This window comes from Passer domesticus, chromosome 5, assembly GCF_036417665.1.
Source record: "Passer domesticus isolate bPasDom1 chromosome 5, bPasDom1.hap1, whole genome shotgun sequence".
Lineage (NCBI taxonomy): Eukaryota > Metazoa > Chordata > Aves > Passeriformes > Passeridae > Passer > Passer domesticus.
Genome location: NC_087478.1, coordinates 12,618,037 through 12,642,849, shown reverse-complemented (window position 1 = coordinate 12,642,849; position 24,813 = coordinate 12,618,037). Strand labels below are relative to the sequence as shown.

General features: G+C 44.5%; 1 protein-coding gene and 1 long non-coding RNA gene across 2 annotated transcripts in view; one reads left to right on the top strand and one right to left on the bottom strand.

Annotated features, from left to right (window-relative positions):
* The first annotated feature begins 2,086 nt into the window (after positions 1–2,086).
* LOC135301694 (uncharacterized) overlaps positions 2,087–24,813 on the top strand; it is a 31,428-nt gene continuing 8,701 nt past the window's right edge. The window contains exon 1 of the long non-coding RNA XR_010363439.1: positions 2,087–3,793. This is a non-coding gene — a long non-coding RNA (uncharacterized LOC135301694). The remainder of the gene's footprint in view (positions 3,794–24,813) is intronic.
* Positions 9,926–24,813, bottom strand: part of CDHR3 (cadherin related family member 3) — a 34,524-nt gene continuing 19,636 nt past the window's right edge. Inside the window, 8 exon segments of the mRNA XM_064422011.1 lie at positions 9,926–11,260; positions 14,021–14,069; positions 15,130–15,161; positions 16,625–16,638; positions 18,014–18,189; positions 20,748–20,992; positions 22,562–22,733; positions 24,419–24,645. Coding sequence (XP_064278081.1) covers positions 10,947–11,260; positions 14,021–14,069; positions 15,130–15,161; positions 16,625–16,638; positions 18,014–18,189; positions 20,748–20,992; positions 22,562–22,733; positions 24,419–24,645 — 1,229 coding nt within the window. The 3' untranslated portion in view covers positions 9,926–10,946.

The window sequence follows — 24,813 nt, the reverse complement described above, 5'->3', positions numbered from 1 at the left end:
GAAGACACGGGTGTGGAGCTGCCACTGAGGGGAAGAAAGAAGACAGATGCCACCTTGATGTGAAGAGCTGTGAGACTGTGGGTTCATCACCTGCTCCCCTGCACACAGGGTAGCTGCAGCCTGTTTATTTTTCCCTATTGCCTAGAACTGAGCAGCACATAAAGCTGGGGCCATGCTGTGCTGGTTTGGCTGCCTGCCCTACTGCAAACTCCTGGGGAGCTGGTAGGGTACCTCACTCCTGGAGCCTGCCTGAAGACAGTCCCTCATGCTTCCACAAAGGCCCCACTCCTGAGCAAGTCATGACAGCACATCAAATATTCTGGATCATCATGGATCATCCACTCCTATTCTTGTGGGAGTACTCAGTGTGTGTTCATTCCTAACAGATTTGCTGTATTGCCTAAAGCAAAACTGTTGTCACAGAGACCAGAGTCAGAAGCAAGACTTTGCTGCTTAATCACCTTGAAATACTAAGCTGAATAATTAGTGAAAAGAATGGTACAGGATAGGAGTACATCCCCATCCCTTAAATACTAGGGAATGAGGGTGTTTTCTTCAAGTTTAAGATCTAGTCCCTGTATATTAGCAACACTCCAGAGTTGTGTTTTAGAGACTGACTGAAATGTGGAATTCCCTTCTGTCATGTCAAGTGAATCCAGGTGTACCCTTATAAACACTGCTTTTCTACAGCCACTATGTATTTAGAGCAGGGAGAAGAAATTAAAATTTTAGCCTTGTCTTTTTACAAATTTTCCTTTTAATATTCAGTTCTAACTTGCAAAAAAATGTCTTTCCTCAGTAGCACTCTTCCTGCTTGGATCTTTCATTTTTCATTCTGACTTAGCTCTATCTTGCTGCCTTCCTGTGTTGTGCCATCCTTAATATTTGTGGCCACATGGACACAGTCAAAGGTTTTGCCCTTTGTTTCAGGGCAAGCATTCTAGGGGCTAGGGAAATATGTGCCAACCCTGACCATGTTTTCCTTCATTCTTTCTTTGAGGAAATCTTATTCTCTGTTATCCATGTTTTCAGTTAATGTTTCACGCTGTGTGTTCTGCTTGGCTGACACAGGAATGTTTCCTCAGGTTTTTTTCCCCCCTAACCTCCTGGACAAAACCCATAATACTCAGCAGAGTATTCTTCTAGAAGAGTGTTCTTCTAGCTCTCTAAGAGGTTCCCTCTCATTCTGCTACATCAGTGTTTGTGGCAAGCAGTAGGGGTGTATTTGGACAGCTGGCTTGCACAATCCATCAGGCCATAGAATCCAACTGATTGCCGTTGCTGCCAGGAGATTGTACCTGCTGCTTGCAGGTACCTGTGCCCTATCAGCAAAGGGTGGCTTGTGCTTGCTATTACATCCTGTCAACAATTGAGCAACTCCTCATTTATTCATAAAACTTGCTGTCTTTTCTTGGCTTGTGCCTTCACTGCCAGCTGCGTTTCCTCCTTACTTGTCTGTGCAGACTTTTGACTTGATGCAGGCATGGAGGAGGCTGCATGCTGATATTTAACTTGCAATCTGAGTAAAAACTGGTATTAGCACAAGATTTAATAAATTAATCTCTTTTGTTTCAATTTAATTCAAAGTTTGAAGTAGCCTGCACTCCGATCCAGAGTTGCTGTTTTCTATGGCCTAAGATCAGCAGTTGAATCCCGGGGTTATTTCTTGTCATGTAAAGCAGTAGTCATTTCATATGCTGCACCTGCCCTGCCTTGGGATGTCATTCTATCTGTTGTTGTACATGTTGATCTTCCTAGCTCCTTTTTATTTTCTCATTTATATACAACATCCCCTAAATCATCTTCCTCTAGTGACTTCAAATCTAATTCTCCACTACTTTCTGCAGATACAGCAGCTATTTTTAATTTTTGCGTCTCAACCTGCTTTTGCAAGCATCTAATTTTAGCTTCATGTTTAATATGATCATGTTCCTTTGGAGTTCTCTTTTGCTCTGGGGTGAATGGTTGCACTGTGCGTGCCAATCCTTCTGTTGGATTCTCCTGCTTTATGCTTCTGTGGCTTTTCTTTCCCTTTTTCTGAATTGAAAATACTATATTTCACTATTACCTTTATGAGCCACTAGACTCTACTCCTTTTCAAGCTTTGTAGTATTTTCTTTTTAAACACCTTTCAGATCAGAGAAATTATTTTCTGCTTTTACACTGGCTCTAGCAGAACAAAATGTTTTAGCTGCTCCCTCAACAGCCACATTAATACAGGAATTGTATCCTCAGGTTTCATTTCATAATCACTCTAAAATAGCTAGAGAACACTTATTTTATATTGTGCCTGTTCCTACGAACTGAAATGGCACACCTCTTCTTCCACAGAGAGGTGGCTGTAGCATGGAAGATCTCAGGGGTGTTTTTTTGTAGATTCTCTTATATTGCTCCGATTTTCAGTTGGCATTTGGGTGGCATTAGTGGCTTGTTGAGGTCTCCGCCTGCAGTGACATAAAGACTGCTGTCCAGAAAAGAAACAAAAGACTGGGCAAACTGTAAAGGGCAGATATTGGCTATCTAATGAAAAAAATCTTTTTCTGGTACCATGCAACAGCCTAGTCTGCACAGAGCAAAAGGAGGCTGTGATACCTTGAGACTGAATTTGACCTACTCTTACACAAGGAGTTTTGCACTGGGAGTTTTCCCTCTCTTCAGAAGGGCCACTGTTGCCTCTGAGGTCTTTACTGACATGATGTGCTTCTACTGCCCTGGAACAGGTCCTGTCTGCACCATGGAAACAGCCTGCAATTCAACTGGACCTTCACTGTAAGCTGACCAGCAAAGGTCCCTGATCAGCAGCAAAGAGAGGGCACAATATTCTAATAATGAGTCCAAAGGAGAAAAATGGGGAGAGAGTCCTTCAAGCTGCAGCAGCTCAGAGCTGAATTTGGGGTTTTCAGAGGTTTCCAGTAGTGACTGTGGATGCAAGGCATCTTTATGACAGTGTGCAGGCAATGATCCCAGGCACAACACCAGCAGCACCCCTGGAGAGGGCTCACACAGAAACTGGCATGATACTGGGAAGGTCTTTTCCTGGAAGATCATGAGTGCAAGTAGATCAAACAATCATGGTTAGAGAATAAAATAGTATGTGCTAGTGCAGGAGATGAGGGTGATTATTTTTAGCTTTAGTTTCCACAGAGACTGTGCATCAAAAGTAATGAGAAAGGACTGGCAGGCACAGGAGGCTTTTTGTATTCAGCTCCGTGAAGAGCATCTCGAGAATGAAGACAGACCAAGAAATGAATTTGAGAAATGTTTTGCTAAAGTAAAAAATCCAAAGGGCCTCTATTTCCTTTTTGTCCTGGGGCCCTGAAAGCTCTTAATTAAGGAAGCAATTTAATTTTGAACTTTACCGACTGTCTGGTTTAATATGTGGCCAGTGTGGGCACTTCAGAGCTTTCAACATCTTCTTGCTGGAAGTAGAGCAGGACTGCTGCAAACTTGGAAGACCTCTACTTTCTTCTTCAAGAGACCATGAACTTATTTTTCCATGAGCTGGGCAGTTACTTGTATGGATTTACAGCAAGTGCAATAGGTCTCCAGGCTGGAGAGATGGAGTTTTAGTGCCATATATAAGTGCTGGTGCCCCAAAATGGGCAGACAGGATCGGTCCCTTCTGGATTAATCTCTTGAGCTACCATTCACTTGCAACAACCTTCATGACCTACAGCTAACAAAGCTGAAAGGACAGTGATTCTTTCATGCAAGAAGAGCCAGCAGAATGATTACAGCCAAGTTCTGGCTGGAGGCACCCTGGGGCTGGCTGCTGCTTTATTTTGTTAAGAGGGTAAGTTCATGCCCTTTTAACTCTGTGGAAAAAGCTTCTGGTTCAGTGATGGGGCAGGATCTCTCCAGGAGTGTGTAAGAGCATGGTATTGGTTCAGCCCTGGCTGTGCATGAGGAAATCCCTGTCCTGACTCATGTGTCAGAGCAGCACTAAAATGCTGTCCTGAAATGTCTGTTCTCTAGTTCTTTGTTGATCATCCAAGCTGGCTCCCTCACTGCATGTGCACCAGCGGTGGGGAGGGACAGAAGGGTGTAAGGTACAAGCAGTAGTTCTGCTGTCCTGGAGGTGCCCTGCCATGGGTGAGCTGCCAGCTGTCCCACGGACACCACCACCGTGTGCAGACAGACAGACAGGCTTGCACCAGTGCTCTGCTCACTTCCCCCCTCTCCCTCATCCCCTCCAGCACCAGTGGGGGTGGTAGGATGCCAAAAGACATCCTGGCATCAGGCCAGTAGTTTGGGAAATTCTTCACTGAGGTTTACGTCTCACTGAGCTTGTTATGCTGCTGTCAGACATTGGTGGGACTTGGATCGCCCTGAGCAGGCTCAAATTGGGTGCTCAGATATCTGGGGAGGCTTTTGGGGTAGTGATTGACAGAACAAGGTGTCAAACCTCTTCAAACACTTTCATAGCTGGGTAGCAGCTAAATAGGTGAGGTTTCATATGTGGATTTTAGTCCTTGCTTTTTAATATTTCATGGCAAGCAAATACTGCTGTATTTTGGTATAGTGACTAGGAAATACCCTTTGGCAGAAAGTCACTGGCACAAATTAGTGTCCATTTTGATGTCTTTGAATGCTGTCATTTTTCTAAACTGCTTTTTCCCCCCACCCCGCCCTGAAATGTTGCGGATGTCTAATCTCATAGAAGTTTCTGCCACAGGCTGCAAGCTTTCACATCTCTAAGGGCATTTCAAAGTGTATTAGACAGCTAGCCCTGGTGCTGGTAGTTAACAGAGAAACCTCAGCCTTTTCTCTAGGTGTCAGTGTGGTTATACTGCTTGCATGAAGTGGGAAGATGTGACCAGGCTGGATGTCGCAGGGAGGAGCATTTAGAAATTCAGCGTGAAAATGGATTGAATATGGTTCCTCCTTGCTTTGGTGCCCATGGCTGTGCGGAGAACTGCCGGAGCATCCTTGCCTGCCTGCCGGTTGCATCCCGTCTGCACGGATACAAAGCAGCAGGCGATGAAGCGCAGGAGCGCCCATCCTGTGTCTCAGCCAAACAGCAAGGAACGGGTTCAGCTCAGCGTGGCAAAGGGAAGAGCTCAGAGCAAACAGAAAATAGGACATTTGATCGTTCCTGGAGCGACCCAGTGCGCTCTGCAGCGGATAAATCCTGTAAGGGGATAATCTCTTTCCGGATACGCCTGCATCTCCCTCGTTTTTCTCCAATTCACTTTTCCTTTCTGCCTGACCCTCTCTCACGGGCCCTGCAGCCCCTGCCCCGGTGCGGGCAGCCCGAGGGAGCCGGGGCCGGGGCCGCCCGTGCCGGCCGGGCGCTGTGGGAGTGGAGCAGGGGGAGCCCCGGGAGGCTGCGGGAGCCCAGGCGGCAGGAGCAGAGCCCCGGGAGGCTGCGGGAGCCCAGGCGGCAGGAGCAGAGCCCCGGGAGGCTGCGGGAGCCCCGGCGGCAGTAGCGGGGCTCCCCGGCTCCCCGCAGCCCTGCTGCCCTGAGGGAAGGCCGAGCCGCCGCTTCCCCGCCTCAGGCCCATCCCCTGCCTGCCTCTGCCGGCAGCGCCTGGAGAGGCTCAGCTGAGCAGCCGCTGGCCGGATGGCACAGAGCCCTTCTCTGCCAGCGCTTTCCGTACCTGCAGGAAAGCAGAAATGGCTGGAGAGAACTGGGACCAGGCCAGAGAACGCTGTGCTGGGGCTTCTCCTCCGCCTGAGGCCGATGCGGCCAGGGGTGCTCCATTTGTTACAGAATCATAGAATTAGCGTTAGAAGGGATTGTTGGAGAGCATCTAGTCCAACTCCCTTGCCAAGGCAGGATCACCAAAATCAGGTTACACAGGAACGTGTCCAGGTGGGTTTTGAATGTCTCCAGAGATGGAGACTCCATGACGGCCCTGGGCAGCTGTTGCAGTGTGCTGCCACCTCCAACATAAAGAAGTTCTTCCTAAGGTTGAGGTGGAATTTCTTGTGGGTTTTTGGATTTTTTTTATGGTCATTGCTCCTCATCCTGTCACTGGCACCACTGAAAAGGGTCTGGCACAGCCTCTTGGCATCACTGAAATATTTATGTTGAGATCCCCTCTCAGTCTTCTCTAGATTAAGCAGGCCCAGTGCCCATCTGTCCTCATAAGAGAGTTGCTCCAGACCCCTCACTGTCTTTGTTGCCCTTTGCTGGACCCTCTCCAGGAGCAAATTGACTTTCCACCGTCCCCTCACAGGGTGTTGAGCCCAGAGCTGTGCTAAACGTGCAGATACAGCAGCCTGTGAGTCCCCCAGCCCTGCTGCCTACATGGACAGAGTGGGGTTCATGTGCATGGGATACAGACAGCCCCTCTGGAAGCAGCTGCTGTCACAGCTGCCCAGCAGGCAGTGCTGGCCACAGAGGGGCCAATCCTGTGCAAACACAGAACTGCTGCTCCAGCCTGCATGGCCCCAGCTGCTGTCCACAAGCAGGAATCAAAAATGAAGCACAACTGCATGGCCAGACCAAGCTGTGCCCTGCACATGTTATTCAACAGCTGAAATCCCAGGCATCTGTTGACCCACAGCAGCTGGAGTTTGGTACCAAAGAACTGCAGTGGTACCGTTCATGAATACAATTCACAGTCAGATGCATTCATCTGTTTTGTTTGTGTCTCTCACTCAGTAATGAGCCTGATGCAGAAACTTGCTGAAGCTTGTATTTGACTTCCTTAATCTCCTGTCCAGGCCCATGACTTTCTACTGGGCTGCTTTGATGCACATCTCGTGATATCTGCTTCTAGATGCAGAATTATCCCAAGACAGGTCCCAGAAAGCAGACCTTGGAGCACTGACAAAGCGTGGGTGGTGCTCCATCTCCCCTGGGATCTGAGCAGGCAGCAGCAGAGCCTGACTGACCTCCCTGCTCGGTTTCTCTCTCGCTTTCAGCTTCCTCAGGCACTGGTGCAGTGGCATGGACATGCCCTCACCTGAGACTCAGCTGATTTACCTTTGTGTGCACTCTGCAGGCATTGATATCTGATCTAGGCATCCAGGAAGAGCTGCTTTCAGGGCACAGCTCATCTGATCTATTCTAGATGTCTGCTTTTTAACAAGTCACCCCCAGTGTCTCTTTCTCCCCTGTGACAACATAGGGAGCTTGCAGGGACATGTTCAGACCAGGCATGAGCCTGTGCTCAGCCTTTCAGCTGGAGCTTTGGAAAGGGCCTGTTGTGGCTGGGGGTGTCAGACACCCAGCCAGCTGGGGCATGTGCAATGTGCAGTTGTGGCTGCTTGCTGTTAAAATGTTAGTTGCATTATGGTGTTGCAATCTGGCTGTCATAAAATAAGCTAGCAGCCAGATTCTTTCCTCAGGAGGAGAAGGATTGCTCCCCTTGTCTGACCCTCCTTCTGTGAGGGGATCCAAACACCATCTCCTGCTCCCAGTGAGCAGTCACAAAGTGGCAGCCTCCTGGGCAGACCTTCTCCATCTCTGCAGCTGAAGTTGTTCTCATGTGTAGGTCTCTCTCAGATCATGAAGAAATGTAGTATCAGCACTTTTATATTCCTTGATATAAATGCCAGAAGCTGAGACTTCTGATGTTTATTACAAGTGCTCTTTATAATACCAGCATGAAAGCAGAGCCTTTGGAGAAAAGCACAAAAACCCCAGTAACATGATCACACGTAAACTGCTTGGGGGAATTAGACCCCAGCAGGAAAAGTGACCTGTGCTCTTTCCTAATCACACTTGAAACTTTCAGAGCAATGTCAATCCACAGATCTGGAAGCACTTCAGAGATGGGTAATAGGTAGAGACATGGCAATTAAAAGCTGTGGCAGAACTCACACTGATTTTTGTAGACTTCAGATAAAATTACTGCATAACATGCGATAGGCAGCTGTAGGTGAGGAGCTGTTGGCCCCAGCCAGTCTGCTTGAACTACCAGGTGACTTTCCTCCTCTTCTAGTCTCAGCTTATCAGTGTCATCACTCTAAAATAAATGGCACCAAAGTTCACACTTTGTTCCTGTGTTCACAGAGACTAACAGAGCTGTTGTAGACTGGAGAGGCTGTTCTCATCATCTAGTCTGACCCTCTACAGCATACAGCAGCTGTTCTTGACCTCTGAAAGCTTCAAATGATGGAAAGGGCCCATGGTCTTGGCTAATTGTTCCAATAATCAAATGCTTTTGTTGTGTAGAGCTGCACTTAATCTTTGCTCTCAGTCCATCTAGTGGCAGTTCTAGATGCTGACTTTGTGTTCTCAAAAGACTTCTGAATAAAAAAAGCACAAAAGCTCCTCTGACAATTAGAAGAGGTTTCTAACACTTAAAGCTATACTGCACAGTGTATTATAATCTCTATTTTATGAAAAAACATGTGTTGTTTTTATATTCAAAGTATCTTTTCACATATTGTTTGATACAATGAGTAACAAGCATGCACCTGGGTCAGTCACTTCCACCTTCTCTGCTTTTGTCCTAGCAAAGACAAGCCAGAGACATGAATGGATGTGCTTTGGCTCACTGAGACCAAGAATTCATTCTTGATTCCTTCACAGGAAAGAGCACTGTTAGTAGTAGGGGCAGCTGCCAGGACAATATGCCTCTTTAGCATAAAGCTATTGCCCATGTAAAACCTTGTTATTCCTTGATTTTGTAGATCCTAAGCAAGGGAAGTAGTCCTATGCATGTCCAAAATAAGGTTTTACAGGAAAGATCAAGATGAAGTTGAGTTGGAGCTGGAGATCACCATTTCACACCAGGAAGGGTGAAGCTGTGCTTTGTGGTCAGCACTGGTTTCCTCATGCAGGAGCTGCATGGGACTCACAGGATGCTTTACCTTGCTTAAACCTGCCCCTGCAAATGCTGAGTACACCAGCTAAACACACCTCAGCTGGGTGCAGGCACTCTGGGCAGTGTTAGTGCTTGGATCTGGCAGCTCTTCTATCCATGGCTCCTCTTAGTTCAGCTGTCAGCTGTTCTGAGACCAGAATACAGGAGCACCACTCCATGAGCAGTTGCTTTTCACCCAGCTGTTGCCCAGCTGTGGGAGACCATGGCAGCAGCAGTGTTGGCCATGACATTGTGTTTGCATGCATGGAGTTCAGACCCTGCTGGTACCAGGTTATACTGCTGTTGGGGCTTTTTCCCTAAGAAGGAAGGAAATAAGTTTGTGCAGTTCAGCAGCAGCAGCAGTAGTAAAAAAAAAGATGAGTATTCATTTGCCTCCTTGCCAGTTTTCTGGCTGAAACTATAGCCTGTGTCTCCCTTGCCTTAAAAAAAAAAAAAAAAAAAAAAAAAAGTATATATCCCTTAATCACTGAAATAGAGCTACAATAATCAAGGAAGCAAAACAGCTGCCATAGAGAAATGCCCAGGAAAGTAAATACAAAAACCTGTGTGTCTTTCTGTCATGAAAATAATGCAGTTAACTTCTTCAGGTAACAAAATCTAATGTCTGGAGGTGCAAGGTGTGCCTATGGCTAGATTGGTGTCAGAGTGCTATGAAGATCAGAGTTACAGCAGCACTACCAGCTACTGCAGAGTTTCTTTATGTCACTAGAAAACCACTTGAATAGAAACTGAATGTGCTGTATTTACAGCTAAAATATGCAAACAGTGGTGGGTTGGAGCACTGAATGTGTGGCTGCCCCTGTTGGTGCTGGAGGGTCAAACAATGTCATGACAACTGCCATGGACACAGTAAAGTGACAATGTGCTCAGGGAGTATAAATCAGTCTTTCCTATCTGCATCGTCGTGGTGTTCATTGCACACTGGTTTCTGATTGTGCAATGAAACAACATTTGACTGAAGATTATTTGTGTTTGTTAGGGAAGTTGCTCCCAAGCCAAGCCACTCCTTTGGAGCACAGCAAAGAGTTATAGCACCATGACAGCTATTTTTGTGAAGTGTAGGATCCAGTAATTTCACTGTGGATTTCTCCATCCAGATCCTTTGTTGTATGACAAACATGATGTATGTGAGAGACTGAATATAATCTTCATTGACTGCCACTGCTCAACTTAAACTGAAATTTTCTTTTACCACCTGTTATCAGTCCCTTGCTGTCAAAAAACGTTTCTGCAATCAGGAAAGAAAACAAGCTAAGACAAGCCATGGAGTACTAAGTCATCATTTATAATTACTTTTCTTCAGATTAAAATAATTTTATAAAATCTTGTCAGGTTTGTTTGTTTTATATCAGGTTTTTAGACAGCACTTACATTATATATACTCACACTCAGAAAAGATTATTTCATCCCATGTGTTTACTGTCATTATTCTTTTGAGTATATTCCACTTGATCCTGTAAAGCATTAAATGTGCCAGAGGAAATACCAAAGGTGAAGATATTGAATGCTCTTAGTGTTGCAAAAGATAAATAAGCTGAAAGTGTTGACAGCCTGAGATGCCACAAGAAGCTGTGGGTTTTCTCTACTCCAGAACTGCTTTCAAGCCATGGACTTTTCTGCAGCAAGATGGGAGGGCAAGAAAGGGCTGAAATAAAATACTGACTGAAAAGAAAATATTTTTAGCTTCTACCAGCAAACATTTCTACCCTGCTGTGCTTTTCACTGATTTGGTTGCTCAGCAGGGAGAGGAGACCCCATTCATTGTTGAGAAAACACATCTGTGTATGCTGCCATTCCCAAAGGCAGTCAGAGGATGGGGCCATGCCTGCCCAAGGTGCAGACTTTTCCAGGGGGAAGTTACCAGTGTCTGTAGGAGGCAGTGGGCACTGAATGCTTCTGTCCATGACTCTGCTTTGTTTCCTCTTCTTCTCTCCTGCTCTTACATGCACCTGCCAAAGGTTCATCCAGATTCATCCTGCCTTTGGGTCTGGTTTACACATCTTGTGGCCACCTTTTGTTTTACAGCTGAGAGAGAGAGAACAATCACATCTGATTCTTTGGCTGTTCAGATTGGGGGTCACTTGGGAGGTGCCTTGGAGTCTCATGCACTCTGGCCTAATAGAAAAGCAGAATTCATGTGGGGAGGGGAGGTCAGTTCCTGCCTTAAGGGGCTGGTGAGGACAAGCCTCCATCCTCAGACTCCTCCTTCTTCTTTTGCAATCTCAGCCCAGCTTGGCCTCGTGTTTCTGATTGCCCTGCTGAGGGCTTGGCAGCTGGTTTTGTTGCTGCAGTCAGCTCTTTCTTCTTCTCTGAAGACTCTTTTTTGCTTGGTGCCTCTGCTCTATCCACCCCTTGGCCACTATTTTCTGTGGCACTGGACATTACCTGCATAGCCAGCATTGGCTGCAGGGGCTCATTGCTCTTCTTCCACCTCCGGGCCCCCGACTGTGTATTGAACTCATACATTCTGCCAGTAACTTGAAAGAACAAAAAGACAACAGATTAAAATCATTCTTCCTTTAGCAGATTAAGGCATGACAGTTCTCAGCATGGAACTGAGATGAGAAACGTGAAGCACTTGGAATTCAGCTGAGCTGGGGAGGCAGCCCTGAGAGGGAAATCCTCATTTCTGTGGGGAGTTGGGCATTGCAGTGGCTGCTCAGAGGAGATTCTGGCTGTTCTGCCACTATAAGAATTGTCTTTGCAGCTAGGGGAACAGGGATATTTAAAACATTCCTGTTCCAATAAAAATAAATTTCTTATCACCCTATAAATCTATCCAAGTTCCAGCTACCAGGGGTTAACATGGCCAGTGTAGCAAACACATCCATAGCTGTAAGGACAAAACTTCTATCTTCAGCCATACTGAACAAGACCATTGTATATGTCTGTGCCTGTTTTGTCATGTAGAGTTGCCTACCACAGGTAGCAAACCCTGCTTAGGAGCACAGTATGCTACATACATCTTCCAGACCATGTCAGCTCATCTGGACTGACCAGGATCTGGAGACCCAGTGAACCTTGGCTGCACACATTCCTTCTCCATTTACACAAAATCCTTTTTTCCAGGCTTGCTGTCCACTTTGCCATTAGTGAAATACTGTGTGTTTCATACAAGTACATGATTTTCTCATACAGATAAAATATTGTTACATTTGTGTAGTTTAGCACACATGGTTATCTCTCATTGTCAGAAAGACTTCTGTCTCTATTAATGTTTTATGGGTAATTTCTACTTGTACATTAAAAGCAAAGTATCATCTCCTTCAGTTCATTGCTACCTGGAGATAAGTGAAAAAATTGCTGTGTGTCCAGTGTGATCACCTCACAGTCTAACTCACTGTATCTTGCTATAAAGAGAATCAGGAGCTATAATGGCACTTTCTGTAATTAAACAATAGAAGACAAACAAAAGGCCATTAAGACTTGGAAAGAAAGAGTGGTTATGTGTTACTGAATGTTGCAGTTTGTATCAGAATTAATGGTTTGTGACACGTTAACACAATTTTAGCAACTCAAGATGAAAGTGGACCTCTTTACATGTTATTTTTTCTGACTGCTTACAAGTCAGGCATGTTAAAGCAGCCCAGATCAGGAAACAGCTTCTGACCATCCCTCTTAATCATATTCAACAGATGATATCCTGGGAATTATTAAATCTCATTTCCAAACCAGCAACCTTTGATCCTCTAGGGTTTGCAACGAGTTGTGGAGAAGAGAGGGGAGGAGAGGGGAGCACACATTTCCCTGTTGTCACCACAGAGCTGTGTTAGAGCTTAATGTTTGTGTCAAGCATGACACAAATGCTGTGGCTCTGGATGACTGTTTGGATGGGCTCAGCTATCCTCAAGTCCAGTATGGTCAGGTTTGCTGAGAAAGGGAGCCCCAGCTGTCCTGCAAGACTGGAAAACAGCTCTTGCAGCAACCTAGAGACTACCCATGTTTAATATATTACAAATGCAGTTGCACAGGGAAAAAAACAGGAATTTTGGAGCCCATTCCTCCAGATCTCTTTATAAATAGCAGGTGAGCTTGGACCTGGATCAAACCAGCCTTGAGCAGCCTTGTGGATGGACTTAATTGCACAGTAGGGTCCCACTTGTTTGCCCAAATTGTACTGAAGTCTCCATGCCTAGTGTTTCCCATTAGCTCAACACATCCAACAGCTCTGAGCCAGCTAATAAGAAACACAAGTAACAGGCACTTTGGTGGAAATTGGCCAGATGAATCCAAGCCTTGAAACAAGCCTGCCTTCTTATGGATGATTTCTAGACTTATTATTTCAGGCCTATGTTCAAATCTATTTTTAAAAAAACTTTTTTTCAGATTGTCACATTCTACCAGCCACTCATCTCCGTGCTGGGGCTCTCAGCCATCAGGCACAGGGCTGGGCACCCTAATTCCAGACCAAGAATCAAACTAAGGGGCTCAGGCAGGGGCTGTGTTTCAGGGGAATGAGGTAAGACAGATCAATCCTCAGTAAAACAAAAATATTTTTCCTGTAATGAGCCCTGCTGCAGAACAGTGGCTGTCACTTGGGAAGCTGGATGAGCTCCCAGCTCATCCAGAGGTTTGTAGCTTTCACCTTATTTTTGCTTTTCCCAGCTGGTTAAACAGATATGCCCAGAGTGTGCCTAGCTGGACCCTGGTGGCACAGTAGCTGTTGCCAGCTGATGGCCTTCCTTTTTCTCCCCAACAAGGGATGCCTGAGCCTTGGATAAACAGCAGCAACACACTGTTGCTGTAAGGGAGGAGGTTTGTGCAGGAGCCAGTAACTCACCCACCCACTTCCCCAGGGACAAGTTTAGGAGGTGAAGGCAGCACTTCTGCAGCGTCATTAATCTCCTGGCCATCTCCCAGAAACGAGATGGGTGAGACCACGTAGCTATGACAGCACCAGAGCACAACAAGCAGGAGACTTGCAACACATTCCTTCTCCTCCCCCACCTTCCTAATCCACACATTCCAGTTTAGCAGAGGAGCAGTGAACAGTCTGACCATCAGATGTGTGCTTTCAAGGGCTATAAGTATATTCTTATATACACTCTATATATTCTACCATTACAAATGTTACTGAGGCACTGTCTTGATTTTCACTATCTGAGATGTAGCTCCCATTCTCCTTGGAAATAGCAAACTGGAAATATAAAAAGCCAATGTCAAACCATATTTAAATCAACTAATCCAGTTTGTTTCCAGCCTAATGTCTATATCTGCTGTGAATTGCTTTTTATTACCTGGGTCTCTGGCTTCTCCATCAAAGACAGTGTTTAGCTTTGTCATTGTCTGTGAAGAAACACAAAATGTAAAATGAAACCTGGGAATTAAGTCAGAAGGAGGAGCAGTGACTTGGAAATGGTGATTTACATGGATGGAGGTGGATCTGTGTGAGTTGTATATTGCATTCCTTTAGGCTGGGTTTTATTTAACCCAGTCCAATGGCAACACATTGGACCACAGTCCAATGGCAACAAGAGCCATTTGTGGTGTAGGGTTTCCTCACTAGACATTTAAAGGAGAATTAATACCTTCTGACATGCTAAATGCCTCCACGTGTGTTACCACAAGACAATCTCCTCCACCCAGAGTAGGCTTGGGAAACCCCTCCCTGAAAAATCTGGGGAGAGGGAGTTCACTAATCAAAGTGCCTTGCAGAGATTCACAGAATATCCTGAGTTGGAAGGGACCCACAAGGGTCATCACAGTCAGCTCCTGGACCTGCAAAGGACCACTCCAGCAACCACACCGTGTGCTGAGAGCATTCTGTCTGTCTATGCAATTGTGCAGTCTTTATGCAATTATGCCTATGAAAAGGAAGGAGCCCTGAGATCCAGGAGCAAAGAAACATCTCCAACAGTGGAAACATCTATGGCACCTTGCTGCAAACAGCTTATCAAGGCCTAACTCTTTACAGCCTGGGTGTGCTGGCACACCTTGCTGGTTGCACTCAGGTGGATCAGAGTTGGCTCCACAAGTCAGTGGAGTCTCAGCAGTGCACTGCTGCCATCAGTGAAGCTGGGGCACTTGTTGTCCCACCTCTGCAGCAAGTGTCCCTGTCATTGCTGTGGGCACAGCCTGCCTGACCTCCCAAGCACAGCATTTGGGCACCTGGAAGCAAAGGGGCCCCAGTGCATGTGAGCACTCCTCACACCCCTTGTTGCTTCCAAACACAGAGGCCAGCTGGGACAGTGAAGTGTTTTGCACTTGAGGGCAATCATTATTTCCTTGCCTATCATTTCTATATTCTCTTTGGAAAATAGACACCATTCATAGAAAGAGTCCTATGGTCATATTGCATGATGGGGCTGGCAAAACTGTGGTTTCCTTTGAGGCCAGCAGTACTTACCATAACTACTTCTTTCTTAGGCTTCTTCTTTCCTACAGAAAGGAAAATGCACATTGTTAATAATCAGAATTTTCTGATAGTGACTGTAGACACTAAAGTCAAGATTTCCTCAAAGAAATAAAAATTATTTCTACTCAAGATGTTGAGACATCTTAAATGAGTCTTATTTATTTTCAAATGCTGAGTGAGAATACACAGTTGCCAGTGACGAATCAAAAGACTAGCCTTGAAAAGTCAGTAATGAATGAATAGTAATTGTTATTACAAATTTCCCTTTCTAAATAATATGAACAAATACAGAAATTCACCTTTGGGAATATCTGAACTGGAAATGCAGATTATTGTTTTACACTAATGTTTGTGGTTGCAAAGCTTGTGTCAAATATCAGCTTGGAGACAAAACATGGAAGAGCTGCATTTTCAGTCAAGTAAAATTCAGATTGAAGAACAGTTTGGTTGTGTGTGAATTTACCACACTATTAGCTCATCCCACATGCAAACAAACACAGCAGCAGTGCCATGGGCATCTCAGCAGCACGGATTTGTGGATGATACCCAACTAGTTGCTATGATTTCTTCTCACTCACTCCTTGCCAATTTGTTCCATGGCCTTTCTTTGGAGAACTGTGCCTGGCCACAAATGTGCTTTCCAACCAGGTGTGCAGAACTCTGTGTGCTGCAGGTGGATCTCAGCCTGGGCACTGATGGGAAACCTGTTCTGTCTGTCCTTTTTTGCCCAGCATTTGGGAACCAGTTTTTCAGAAAGCAGAAAGTGTTCACTTATTGGAAACCACCCAACACTGAAATGTCTCAAATTGGGCAACCAAGAGAACAGCTGATTTTGTGGGGTTTGTTAGTCCTGTGTTTTTTCCAGTTGGGAGATACTGACTGAGGAAAGGGGAGTTACAAAAGCAGGGTCCTACTCAGCCCATATGAACAGTGCTTTCTGGTAGAAATGTAATGGGACTAAAAAGAACAAAACTGCTTAAAAAAACCTATGCTTTTCCATGTGTGATTTATCTTCTTGCTAGGTTATACAAACCCTTTTGAAAGCACCAATACTTCAAAATAAATCTTTATATATGTGAAGTAATGGTGCCAAGGGAGCAAATGATCAGGGAAGTGATCAGAGAACAGGGAATTAGAGTGGAGAGGACTCTTGAAGGTGCTATAGATGGCTGGGATTATTTTTTAACAGATAAATAACAGCATATAAATTGAGTGTGAAAAATACAGTCATTCTTTAGCATCTATGCCAGAATACCAGACTACTCTGAATTTGGGTTTTGTCTAATAATTAATAGATTTGAAGACTAAAAAGGACATGAAATCACTTTGTCAGGCCTCCCATAATTGGCCAGGATTATCTAATCTCAGTACCCTTCTACTGTGTCAAAATTCTATCTAGAAATTAATTTACAGGTTTTACATGGAATCATAAACAAGATTTTGAAGCATTATTTTGAAGCATTAAATGTAGAAAAGAGGTACACACCTGGAGCATTTATCCTGTAATGAAAAGAAGATTAAGAGTGTGGTTAACAAATGTCATGGTTTTCCCTACAAAAAAAAAAAAATTCATTCTCTTTCACTTGGCAAGAAGGATGTGTTTCCTTGAGTTGTGAGATTTGCTTGATTTATTTGGTTTCTGATTTTGCTTTCACAGAAAGCTTGCATCATTTAATGCTGCTCTCAAACAGGAAAACAGTCCTGAGCATTGTTCTAACACTTCTTCAAGAAGGAATCTCTTAAAATAATAAAGTCTTATTGATGATAGCATAATGGATTTATATAATTGTTGTGGTGCACTAGTAAACACGGTTCTTCATACAATCTGGAAAAATACGTTTTCAGATATTGTCATTTTGTTCCATCCTGGGATGAAGGTCAATTTTTTGGATCTGATGTGCTCAGAGAATACTTTTTAAAATGCTTGAAAGGTTATAAATGTTTTTGAAAATACAGAAATTGCTTTTTAATGGGAGACTCCGTTTCCTAATAAATCATTTGCCCAATTAATAAATAATAGCAGTATCTTAGATTCATTTGTCATTTTTATCACAACCTTTTACTGCCTTGCACACATGATCTGGACTATAGTTACAGTCATTTAGGAGTTCTTTACATTTAATGTAACTTTTAAATTGATGTCCAAATCCTGAGAATACTTGTAGAAATCCTTTTTTATTAAATCCCGGCCACTTAAAGGACTGCTTATCTTTGTTTTGTGAGGCACAAAGTCAATTTAGAGGCAGGCTGGCTCCAGCCCACTGAGAAAGCAGCCAGCAGGGATCTCTCCACTTCCCACAGTGACTCAGAGCTGGTCCCAGGTGCTTCCATGCCTTTTGCCAAGCATGAACATTTAGAGGTAAGCTTTATGGGCCAGAGCCTTGTAACTGGCTTGGTAAAACTCCAGGAAATCTGCAGAAGTTTTGCCAGAGCAATGAATTTGGCATGAGCACCAATATTTGCAAAGGACATTGGGATCTGTAGCTGAGAGGGAGGAAAATGCATCCAGTAACTACCTAGATGGGAGCTCCCTTGGAGAGGGGGGCAAATACAAACCAAAATATTTGTGGTCAGCACAGTCTGGCACAGGCTGCAACTGAGCCTCATGAGCATAGCTGCCTTTACAGGTTATAACTGCAAATTCCACTCCTACCTTCCCCTAATGTTAATGTTACTAAACCCATGAAAAAACATGCCACGGACACATTTCCTCGAGTTCATATCATTAACACCCGATATCGCTGGTATTAGCATTTACTGCAGCACAGGCCATACTGCTAGAAAAGATTCAAAGCACCACGGCAGAACGGCCTGAGCCATCTCTGTCACTGCCAGGCAGTGCTGGGACTCCCAGAGTGGCACGAGGGGGACTCACAGAGGGGTGCTGCGTGCTTTCCCTGGTGCAGGACGGCGGAGCCGGGCGAGCAGCAGGAGCCCCAGGTAGCCCAGCAGCCCGAGGAGCAGCGAGGCGCCCAGCGTGAGCACGAAGGGCACGTACCACGCCGACGGAGAGTAGAGGTTCTCCCTTCTCGTCACAACAGTGAAGCCAGGCTTTGAAAACAAGACAGGAAGAGTTCCTCAGGGCTGCATAGTGACACCAGCGTCACCTTTCATCTGGATGAACCTCTGCACTGAGGCAGCCCAGCCTGCCCCGGGGCCTGGCAGGTGATGGGCACAGGGAGGTGGAGGCAGGCACTGACTTGTGCCATGCGCCTGCCTGCTGACTGCCAAGGAAGGTCAGGAGGATGGGATGGACCACTGAGCTCCTGGGGCAACCAAAGGCAGGTGAAATGGAAAACACAAGGAAAAGGGGAGGTTCCAGATCATGTTTCAATATCTTATATCAAAGCAAGCATGTCATGGTGGGGTTTAAAAGCCTCAGGTTGCCTGAGAGACTGTGGGCACACTGGTGGAGGGTGAGCAAGTTCAGGGAATTCTGCCATTACTGAGATACTGTTTTCTTTTTACCTAAGGCAAAACTGGAAGTAGGTCATCTTCACTGCAGTAATCATTCAGACTGCTTTGTAAGAAGAGTTGAACCCTAAGGAACTGGGTTATTGTATAAAAAGAAATGGAACCTTCTTTTTTACCCAGTGACTTGTTCCAGAAGGAAAAACCACACTTCCTGAGCAGTTGCAATCTCCCACATCTTCCTGAGTGTCAGGAGACACATCTCTGAGCTGGCATATCACTTGGTGCTAACAGCTCATTCATTAAGGTCCCATCATGAAACTATTCTCACACATTTCAGAAATTACTCATCCACTCTACCTAGTTCATTACCTAGTGTGGTACTATTAGTTTTGATCACCTACTGAAGTTTTTATTTAATTTTCTGTAACACATTTGTAATCACATTGAGTATGAAATTGAGCAGGCTATCCATTTCTTTCCAGTTTAAGGATAATTTTAAAATAATCTATTTAGTCTTGTCAAAAAAAAGATACATCCAGTCCTTAGAGGAACACTCAATCTCAATATCACCACCACCACTTTCTCCTCACCTGGACTGAAGTGACAAGTGACATTTTGTAATGGGGCTTCTTTTCTACACTAGCAGCTTTCCAGCTTCTGACTCATCGAGTTGCTGCACTGAATGCATGTAAAGAGTAGTGATGGGAGAACTTGCTGTATTGGAAGTGCTCTTCTGGAAAATAGCCTGCAAGTGGAAGGCTGATATCTCTGGGGAGACAGATTTAATGCTGTGGTATGTGGTTGAGACTGTTTGTAGTTGTGGTATAGCATGGGAAAGAAATACAAAATAAGTTTTTTCATCTTAACTTTTCATTTCCACATCAAGTTGAGGGAGTAGAAGTCAGTAAAAAAATCATTTATTCCTTCCCAAAAGAGCATTAGATAAGAAGAGGGTTATTAATCAGTCTGAAAATTTCAATCTAAGCATGTTCATAGCAAAGCAACCAGACTTGTTTGTGCTGTTTGCAGGATCTTTTGGTTCTGGCTCAGTTACCAGAAGCCCCTAGAAGACCCAGACCATTTTAAAGTAAAGGCCTCTTTTACCACTTCATTTGGATATTCATACTTTCATTCCTGCATGCAAAAGAGAAAAGGATAATGCCATCTGCAGGCAGGCAGGGAATGGATGGACTGTGGATGATGGAAGGTGGTACAGCAAGGTATGAAGGGGTGACTGATACAAGGATAGAGCCAGAGTGGTCTGCACCCTCAGGCATCTACAGGCAAGACAAAAACAAGCTCTCTGTACATCCTGCACCAGCCTGATGGAAATCAGCTTCGGAATGAACTGGTGAGACAGAGCCCAACTGGGATGGCTGTGTGGAGAGGTGAACAGTATTGCTGGGACACAGGCCCACAGATCCACAGGCTGTGCAAGGTTAGATCCCACCTGGGCTGCCAAAAGCTGTGCAGGCTTACTCAGCTCAGCTATGGACCATCACATGGGTGTGCAGCTCAGGAAAGATCCATCCCACCCCTTTGGATTTGCTGTCTGAAACCTGCTGAAACCGCTGCAACCCACTGAGGCTGTGCAAAACTGCTTCATTTCCTGACATGCTGCTCCAAGTTTTGCATGACAGTGACCTCAGGTCTGGAAAAGAGACCCTTTTAAGTAATGAGGATTTGTTGTTGTTGTTGTCTGTTTCAACTTTGATAGCCACAGATTAATGTGCTCCAATGGTAAAGAAGCACACAAAACTGCAAGGCACACTGGCGAGTGAATAGCTATGAATAAAAAAAGAGGTAGTGCAAAATGCATGAGGTAATTTTAAGGTTCCAGGCAAAGGTTAATCCCTGCTCTTTTCTTATTAATAAAGCTGCCAAAATCTTTAACTTCCCAGTTGTATGGTAATGGCAGCATGCCCGGTCCTTTGGCTTCCTGCCCTTTTTGTTTTAGAAACTGAAATACAAAACACATGTTATGACTCTGTTCCTGGGGCTAATCCTTCATGACACTAAGCACATCAACCACCTCTGGCTTCATCATAAGAGTGCAGGGCTTAGAACCTCCCAGGACTAGATGCACTCTAGGGTTTTGCTTTCCTTTTGCATACATCTATCTTCTTCTCCTTACTCCTGTGGAGATTACTCCCTAAAAGAAATGCAGAACTGGCCATAAGTTTTAGTGAACTTACTGTAGTGGTTGTGGCAGTAGTTGGGTTTGGGATAACTCTGATGCTTAAAGTCACTGTTCCAGTTTTAGTTAAGTGTGTAGTTTTGTCCCTGGCAGATGCTAAATTGTCGTCTGTTATGTGGACACGCAGACTGTAAACCCAGTTTGTATCAAGTCCACTCTCATAGTCAAACCTTGAGGCAAGAATCAGACGAGATGTGTTGGAGCCAGCACTTGGTGAAAAGGTGAAATGACTGTTCTCATTGCCTGCAAAAAGGTAATACCAAAATGCAAAAAATTTATTTTAATTCCATGTTAAAGTAAATGTGTGTAACAAGTGGTGAAGTGTGGTAAAATGTCAATGACAAGAAGGGCTCCTTGATCTTCCTTGTACCATATAAAATAATTTCAAACAATACAGTCATAAAAGCATTACAATCTAGAATAAGACCTTCTATGGGGACATAGCAGAGAGGAGGCGGTGGAGACACTTCAGAGCCATAGGGCACACAAGAGGTCACCTGAATGACCTGAACTTACAACCTGGGGAGCACCCAACAACACCCAGCAGGGGTGAGGACCCTGCACTGTGGCAGGGCTCATTCCACTACTGGGGTGTCCCTGGAGTGCTGTTCCAGCCCCTCTCCATGGATTCTTCATCTGCTAGAGGCAGTGGCCTTTGTTGGGAGTTAATGGCTCAGTGGCACTCATTGCCTCCAGTGCTTTGTCAGCACCATGGGGCAGGGAGGACAGTTCAGAAATGCTGGCTCCCCACCCCTTGCTGTCTGTCCATTGTGGCTGGAGAGATGCTCATGGCCCGGGCTGCAGGCAGACCAGCTCCAGCTGTTAGGATCTGGACAGACCACATGAACAGGAAATCAGAGCCTTGAAAAGGCACCAAATGTGCTTTGGTTTTGTTCTTGTGGCCCCACAGAAATCAAGAGTTGGCATGTCCTTGAAGGCCATGCCTGTTTTATAGCACAAAAAGGGCCATGAGCTGCTCTGTGGCTCAGAGGCCAATGCATGACACAGCTCAGGTCTGTACCACCAGGACTGGGCCTGTGGTCAGACACTGATTTACTAACACAGCCATTCCATTTGTATGGAATCATGTGTCAATACCATGTCTGCAAAGCTCCTTCTGTGGCATCAAAGGGCTGGAGTAGGACAGAGATTCTCTCTTTTGATATGCACAGCTTTTTACCAGCACCTGGACAATCTGCTCCCTCCTTCACAGCAGTCACCTCAGCCACAAAAGAAGGAATTGCCCCAAAAGAGTGTGTTTCCTTTTTTGTGAAGCTGTTATCCCATAACACTGCAGCTCTCAAAGTGGATGCAGCTGATCACAAGGTTCAAAGAAGGATTTTTAAAAGGAGGATTTATTGTATACAGCATGGAGCTACAACATGCAGGTTTGAGCAGCTGTTTTGAACAGCGCACCAGCATCTATGTGATGGTGAGATATGCAGAAATACAGAACTTTCCATTGTTTCTCAAGATTTACTCAGCTGTAACTGGAAGTGAAATTTGACACTGCGCACCATTCCACCTCATTCTTCTGAAGTTCTTGTCAACTGTGTAACTAATAGCCTATTAATTAATATGGCAGGCAATCCAGCCTTGCAAGGGAGTGGTTCTAGCTGCTAGCACCTGTAGCACCAGTAGCCAGCTTGTGGAGAGGATCAGTATAATGACGTGCAGAACTTGTGGATCACAGCCAGCTCACCATGAAATTAGCACACAAACTATGTTAGATATTTGTTTATAAATGTAAGTGAACTATCAGCATTTGGTATTTTTTTCCACTGTTCCCATTTTCCCACTGTGACACAGTACCTTCATTAATGAAGTACCGGAAAGATCTGGGATCAGAATCACGATCTTGACATTCAATCCTGAAGCCATTAATATTGGTCCCAACAGCTAAATTGACTGGGATTTGAAGTGAGAAGAAATTGGGTGAACAAACTGGTTCTTCATCATTTACTTCCAAAACATTCACAGTTACCTGGAAGAAAAGACAAATAGCAAGCTGAAGCTGCTTCAATGTGCTAAGACAGAATTTTGCTAATTTCAGAAGCTGTTTGCTTTTGCCCATTTTGTTCTTTTGATCAACAGCAGTTGAAGAGCACTGAAGTGCCCTTCCAACCTAGCTCCTGCCAGAAAATGTCTGTGATCCTTTGTCCCTCTTGTGATCAGCATTCTTCTGAGAACAGGTTCTGTCACCTGAGCCATCTTCCAAAAGTGGAGGGTTTTCAAGCTCATATGTCTGTTTGAACAATCTGAATTGTGTTATAGTTAAAATGAGAAATAATAATAGTACTACAGAATCATTAAGCTCCTAATCATTAAACTCCCTTCCAAAACTCTCAGTTTGCTTCACAATCATTAGTTATGCTTCTTAGCATATTTAATGATCATTTAGAGTATGATCCATGGAAGGAAGAGAGTTTATAGACTGTTCCCAGTGAGAGAGAAATGCTGGTAATGGCCTCCTGCATGGCTAGGAGCACCCTGAGTAGAACCAGATGTGTTTGATATAATCTGGGATTAGTTATCTAAAAAGAAAAGGTTGTCCTTCCCAAAGTTCTTTCTTCTAATGCCTGTTTGTCAGGCAACAGATAAGCTTGACATTGCTAAAAGCTTCTGATGCTAAATTGTCATTAATTGTCACCTTGAAACATTATAGATGATAGAGAGATTAAATACCTCCTAGATAGCAACTCCATGGGCGGTGCTTGGCTGGAATGAAAAGCAAGCTTAGTACCTCTGTCACCCCCAACAGATGTGTAAAAATCAACTGTAAAGCAGTCATGAGGAGAAAATGTGAAAAGAAGTCAAAAAGGAGCCTGTCTGTAAAGGACACTGGAATTCTTTGAACAAAGTTCCTATAAAATACCTTTGTGGATCTAGCATCTATATTTTTTCTTCTGAATAAAATAGGTCTGAAAAAAAAGAAAACCTAAGCCCAACTCTGCTGTTAAAGGTTATCTTGGTACCTGGCATGGTCTTGGCTCCTGACAGACAGCACCATCAGGGAAAAAAGTAGATCTTGGTCACGGCAAGGCACAATTCCAGCAGGCCAAGTGGACACAGCTACTGGGCTGGCCCTCTGACACTAACCCAAGAAGCCACCCAAGCCCTCCTCCCATCCACATCCTCTCTGTACCACTCCATGAAAACAGAGTTCTGATATGCTGCAACACAATTCTCACATTACTTTGGATACTTTGCAGGGAAAAAAAGGATAAACAAAATCAAAAGTATGTTTGAGTGCCAAGGAACACTACAAAGACTCCAAAAAGAGTTTACCACTAAGCATGGCTACAATTAGACTATGCGACCTGGCCTCAAGACCCTGTCCTTTTTCTATTTTCTAGTATCTCTGTAGCCATAAAGAACAACTTAAATTGTCTAGGGCACAGAAAATAATTTCACTGTCCAAGTAAAATAAGAAAAAAAAATCTGAGAAGCAAACACTACAGTCAAAATATTGAAATATTATTTTATCCTTTTTGTGAGAAATAAACCAAGACTGAGTAAACAACACCTCTTTCATCTGAGTAATATATAATTGGGCAGGGTTGCACTTGCCTTTTACAGAAAGGGCTTTGCCCAGTGTCTCACTGTTCTTGCTAGGAAAAAGAGAGAAAGATGTAGGTACAGGTGAAGTAGTAAAGTGGATTTACTCACTGATGCTGTTGTAGACTTCTCTTGGTCTGAGGCCTGTACTGTGAAAATATGTTTCTGAGTTGTTTCATAGTCTAACCTAGCTAAAATCCTCACATCTCCTTTCGTTGGGCTGATCCAGAAGATATTTGTGTAAGCGCTGGTGCCAGCTCCAGCTACAATGGAGTAAGTGATGACATTGGGTGGCCAGTCCTTGTCTGTGGCATGCACTCTTCCAATGCTGGATCCAACTGAGAGACAGAAAAATCCATATTTCATTAATATTTAAAGTAACAGAAGGTACAGATGAAATGGAACTAAAGATTCGGTTTAGAGTTTTTCACCCAAGAGTATTAAACAAAGGAATGATAAGCACTATTTCCCTGTGGTGTGCAATGGCTCCCCTGTACATGGGCTGC